We start from the raw sequence: 6,119 nt of genomic DNA, 5'->3' as shown, positions 1-6,119 counted from the left end.
AGATATGGTCTGCCTCTTTTTGTTTCAATTCCTGGAGCCGAGATTACGTAGGGCTGGGGCTGGGACCTGGGGCTGGGAGGGATGGGAGCCGAGCCGAGGCTGTATGTGGGAGCCGAGAGCGCGTGCGAGACCATGGGCAATGAGCGATCCGTCGGATGGAGGCAGCCTCCACACAGCTCTTCTTGCAAATTAAAGCTAAACAGCCAGTCCTCTTCTCGCTCCATCTCTAGCTCCCCAAGAAACACCAGGAGGACCATGGATGCTTCCTCTAGCCGCAGCGCCGCTCTGAAGACGGCCGCCGTTCTCATGCTGGCCCTGGTCGCCGGGCAGCTGCTGATGGCTGCGCCCGCGGCCGCCGCCGACAGGCGACTCCTTCAACTACAAGGGCTCGGCAGCATGCGGATGCTCGTGGATTGCAGCTGCATCTAACAGGGACAGGTGCCTTGTATGCTGGGCAGGTTGTTCGACTGACCTCACATCATGCGGCGACCCTTGGAACTCCTTGCCTTGCACTCCAGATTGCTCCCACTGCTTGAACGCATGAAGAAATTAGCTGATTGAAAGGTCCCGGTCTCCCAGACGGTCAGACCAGACACTTGCGCAGGGGGCTCCTTTGTGTTTCGTTGTTGTTGTGTCGTTGTGGTTTGTTTTTGCTTCCATCGTGTTGCTAAATTGAGGGGTAAAGTGGTCCATGACATCTTGAGTATTTATATACCTCGTCTTTGTACAAGTACCCGTTGTATTTCGTTCCAAAGTCTTGTCGACCGATGAATAAAGATCGATTACCCTTGTTATCATGTAAAAAAGATTACATGTGTGGTCTATGATGGTATACTCTAATCTGCTTTGTAAGGGGTTCTTTGAAGGTACTTCCTTGAAACAAATCCGTACCGTTGATTGTTAAGTGAGCTACTACTAGATTCAGAACATTTACTGACTGGACTTTTTAAGTGGACGACGGGATTCAATCATTAGCATTTTTCTCCTCCGAATGGCTGACAATGCTTACGCGTGTGATTGGATCATTTCCTGTGAGTGAAGACGAATTCCCTACCAACTATTCACCGACGAGGAAAATCAGATTAGGTGCACAAATAAGCAAAGGCCCCGTCGGCAACCTGCTATTTATCTCTCAGCAAATGTCACAAATCTAGTAGAACTAATGCTACTAAAACATTTAATAACGCATTCACCAGGATTTATCCTCACAAATTGGTACGCAAATTGGTGTTTGTGCATATATACGTTAAAGGGGCACTCTATTTTTAGGCGGTGGGTATAAAGAAACTCACGTTAGATTACATTACATGGTGTTTTTAAGACCGGTGCTAAAGGCCAAGGCTAATTTACACACCAAGAAAGAGAACATCAACTGTGTCAAGGCTGTGACATACTACTACCACGCAGCTTTTTTTTTTTTTTTTTTTTTGATAAAGGACTACCACGCAGCTGTTGAAAGGCAGCATGCGACTTGCGACGGCTTGTTTCCAGAGCCTTGCTTCATTCCTGATGTACACGAAGAGCTCGTGGTTGTCCCTCGTGCGGAACACAGAACACTCTGCCATTTGGCTCGCTCACGCCATATCATCAAGACATCAAGTGACCAGCAGGACAGCACACATCCAATTCTTCTACGCGGAGCTTCATAGGCTTGCCACTGGGAGGGTAAGGTACGGGCAAACTCATTCTTATTCACACTTAAATCCAAATAATTATTATCCACTTCTTACCCTCCTCAATTCCACCCATATTCAATGGATAATTAACTTTGTGCTATATATATATATATACACACACACACACACAATTGATTAATTGTACCTTCCCTATTTCTAATGAGTATATAATTTTCTACCTATACCCTCCACATTTGAAGTGGACGTCAATTTGAGGAGGGTATGGATACCCAGTGGCAGGCCTAACGCTCCAGGTGTGCATTGGCGCATGTCAGCCAAGAACTGGACAAATTAAAGGACATTAATTGCTAGTGGGCAGTGGTGGTGGACACTGTTTGGAATAAATTTCTCAAATTGAGCGCAATTTGTGCATGCCGTATTATAATTTCAAGGTCTTTTATAACTATCTACAGACTCAGAAAATTGATTTCCCTTAAATAACAGATAGTCAAAAACCTCATAGACTCTTAGTAGATCTAGATCTAGTAGTACTTTGATTTTTTTTTAGATAAAGGAAATAAGTAGTAGTAGTAGTACTTCGATATAACCATCATATTCTTGATGACAGGAAAGAGCAAGGTCGCCTATGTCGGCATGGAACTCTAAGAAACAATTTAGATGTGCAAGTCAAATGTGCCACGGTTATCATGTCGCCCGATGGATAAGATTCAGATCCCCATTTGAATCACACTGGATGGAGTTCATATTCAGATGTATTGATCTTATTTTTGGTAGGCATAAGCTGTGCCGTCCTCTACTCCCAAGCGCAACGCCTGGCTGGATATACATTCAAAAGGGACAACTCATGAGATGAACGAGGGCGTAAATTCGTCTGCATTTCATGCGTTAATTATTTTTGACAGGTGTTTCTGCAGTTCTTGCATTAAGGTCATCTGCCATGCGTACTATATATAAATTGCTTTACACAGTAGTGATGTCCCGTAAAACTTCCGGAAACGCAACCACCTATTACACTGAACAGCTAACTTGCAGTTGCACGCCCATATTTCTTTCCACGTGGTTTTGCTCACATCAGGTATGCCAGAGCACACGCCCAACAGAGCTTCATATCACCTTATGCACAAAACCAGGCTGGTTTGTCCAAACCTTCACGATGCCCCCAACAGCTCCTTGATGTCATATCCTTGCAGCTGATGCAGTAGAAAAAACACTGTCAATTGCGTACCTCTTACACCCCATAATGTGCCAGAGCACTCCCACTTAAAAGAACAAATAGAAAGATATTTTGGTAACAGAAATATGGCTGTTCCTACTCTTGTGCAATTCTATGCATGATAGCTAACTTATGATTTCGAGAATGTTCACCAATAAAGAGTTTACTGACTGGTAGCCTGATACAGACGACGAGGCATACCTGAAGAAAGGTGAGCAGTAATATTACTCCCGAGTTCCAAAATGCGTGTATTGTGATAGGAGTTAGAAGATTGCGGGTTTGAGCATACGAAAACCCCAGTGCAACACCTGCAGAACAATGAACAAGGTTGCTAAATAACAATGGCGGGCCAAAAAGCAAAAAAAAAACATTCAAACAAATTAGCAATTCCAGTATTAACAACTAATGTATATGCCAATAGTTGTGACTGTGCATAGTTGTAGTCATCGGATCTAAACTCATTTAGGTGTTGCATATTGTGCCTGCCGGTTGTGTGTTTGGCTACGATTTGCAGCTATGGCTCTCACATCTCAGACATCCGTGCAGCCAGTTTTTAATTCCTTTCTTCCAAATACAGGCCATAAATATGACATGCCGCACAAACGATGGCATGCCAAAACTTATACAAACAAATTACCAATTCCTGTAATTGGCAATGGTTGAATATGCCAATGGTTGTGATTGTGTATGGTTGTGGATGTGATTTAATCGTATTTAGGTGTTGCATACTGTGCCTGCCTGTTGTGTTTTTTCCCACAGTTTGCAGCCGTGGCTGCCATGTATCCTAAACCAAATATTAACTTTTTTCATCCAAGAAAAATCCATAGATATGACATATCGCGAAATGGCAACAATGATGTAACAAGCCAATGCAGGATATGTCCAAATTGGTTACCAACTAATATGTTTGTCATTCGTATCATTTTCTATTTTAGTAAAATCTGAACAGAGAATTACCAAGTATAAACAGCTGTGGAAATTGTCCAGGAGTCAGATGAGCAAGGGCAAATACAGCAGCACTGACAAGTACACAAACTGGAGTCGGAAACCTGTACCCAGAGAAAACTGTTGAATATCTCAACATGAAAAATTGCGAGTTGTAATGCACCAACTTTCTACATGCAAGAAGGAGAAAAAAATGCTACGACAAAGAGAAAACAAGATTTGGAATTTTACCACTTAGTCAAGGACACCATTAGAAATCCTCGAAACAAAGTCTCCTCCAGAAGTGGTGCTAAAACTCCAGTAATTCCCACCAAAAAGGCAGTGCTAGCAACACAACAGAAAGTTGGAAACAAGATCAAGTTTAGGTTGCCCGATTAGAGGCAGGAACTCACTAAAATACAAAAGCAAGATAGATGATTACCTGGTAGTGGATGAGCCAATCAGGGGCAACAAAAGAACTAGCGAATCAGTCTGAGCCAATGAAAAGAAACAATTTTGTAAGTATTCAGCAAATTACAAGAAACACTTGGCATAGGTTACTGCTCTACATGTGCTTAGCAGTCAAAATATAAACATATTTATGCTGAAACACATTGAATTAAGAACAAGTTTTGAATGGGAATGAGGTGACAAAGAAAGTTGATAAATAATAACAAACGTGTGATAGTGAACAGGAAAGGTCTAGTTGCTAAAGCATATATTTATCTGACCTCTCTCTCAGGAGGTTCACCATTCAGATAAGTCATAGCAGCTCCGGTTAAACCAATAGAAATTATTGCTCCAAAAAGGCCAACTCCAGCCCACAAAAGCCATCCATTCTTCAGCTTGAATGGTTCTTTAATATCTGAAAGTTAGGAAATTCCTGCATAAATATACGTTTTTCCTTTGACAAAAAATTGTTGCAAAGAAACGTTCACCACAAATTAACTTTGAGAAGCAGCACGCATGAAAAAGAGGATAAACCTAGACTGTTAATTATCATTTACATGGTAACTTATGTTTCATCAAAATATCACACAACACTTCTCACTTGACAAAATAGCTTTCATGAGAAAAATGCTTTAATACTTGCATAATAAATTTATTGAGTGACCAAGATTACAAGATTGAGTCCTGACCATAACGAAATACATCATCTGGGAATGGTCGAAAAGTATTGGTGATGCCAAATATAACGCCAAGCACAACTACTGTCACGCTACTGCACAGAACAGTACAAAACGAAAATGTTAATCTTTTGGCAATTTGTGTTGCTCATTTATTGGTGGAAGGTAATCAGCTTATAAGCAAAGGGAATTGAAAGGTCTTGTGCACATAAGAATAGAAAATCATATCATACAGTTGCCCAAGAAACAATATTTCTGCCTTCTCATCTATAGTTGCCTCCACAGCTTTAAACCCCACATATTGCAAAGCCGATTGCTCAACCAATCCTGTTAAAACAAAGCTGTCTAAAGAACACTCAGAATGCTATATTTAATGAACTCATATTGTACAATCAAACATGCTAACCTCACTGTAAATAACAAAAAGAAATAATATCTGGTGCATAAAGGTCATGGCTTACCTTACCCCACAGCCTACCATGCTGAGCACAACAGTTTGCCACTCCCATGGCACATCCCACCGCCGAAGGATTCGCCAGTTGTCTGAACTCTGCATAGGTCCAGATAATGTCACAAGCTCCACACCAGTCACGGAAAAAACATCATGAAAATAAGGAATAGCCACAATGCAAATGAGCTCCGGAATTATCCAAGATTTAACTAAGCACGCTGCAGTTATGTATTCCTGACAGTTCATGCTGGTACATTCTGCTAAACAATATATTTTCGTTGCTATTACCGGAAGGCGGAAGCTAAATTCTTCAGAGCTGCACTTTTGTATTCAGGTCAGGAGGTTATCAAGAAATGATACGGCTGAGCATCACCTTATCCGAAGGAGGGGGGCTTTCGTTGTTGGCATTATACGAGAAACACGGGAAGCCTCCGCCCCTCCTCCAGCTCCTCCCCCACCGGCCGGTCTCCGGCAACCGCAGTAACCGCTGCTGTGCTCGTGCAACTGCTATGCGGCCAGATTTTGGATAGGGAAATGGCTTCCTGTGCCTCGAGAGGAGGAGGGGTTTGGACGGGAGCGCCCGGATAAGGAGAAGCGAGAGCGGCGGCGACGACGATGAGGAGGATGCCATCGGAAACATGCCTTTCGCTCTCTGCCCACGATGGTGAAGCCTCGCGGTGAAGTATCGCGGCGTCGCGGGGATAAGATGAGGAGTCTTTTGAAAATGACGTATAATCCAAGGCAAAAACTAAACAAAATTTGTACGG

At 42.7% G+C, this 6,119-nt stretch overlaps 1 protein-coding gene across 1 annotated transcript; it reads right to left on the bottom strand.

The window, feature by feature from the left end:
- Window positions 1-2,487: 2,487 nt before the first annotated feature.
- LOC117844975 (uncharacterized) lies at window positions 2,488-6,075 on the bottom strand. Its single transcript, XM_034725843.2, has 10 exons — window positions 5,726-6,075; window positions 5,363-5,451; window positions 5,135-5,242; window positions 4,914-4,996; window positions 4,506-4,639; window positions 4,217-4,266; window positions 4,027-4,119; window positions 3,808-3,899; window positions 3,052-3,158; window positions 2,488-2,827 (listed from the first exon to the last, which is right to left on the bottom strand). The coding sequence occupies exons 1-10, from the start codon at window positions 5,990-5,992 to the stop codon at window positions 2,786-2,788; spliced, it is 1,065 nt and encodes a 354-aa protein (XP_034581734.1). The 5' UTR covers window positions 5,993-6,075; the 3' UTR covers window positions 2,488-2,785.
- Window positions 6,076-6,119: the final 44 nt, after the last annotated feature.

The sequence above is a fragment of the Setaria viridis genome, chromosome 2 (assembly GCF_005286985.2).
Source record: "Setaria viridis chromosome 2, Setaria_viridis_v4.0, whole genome shotgun sequence".
Classification (NCBI taxonomy): domain Eukaryota; kingdom Viridiplantae; phylum Streptophyta; class Magnoliopsida; order Poales; family Poaceae; genus Setaria; species Setaria viridis.
The sequence above is the reverse complement of the archived record's forward strand: the minus strand, read 5'-3'. Positions and strand labels throughout refer to the sequence as shown.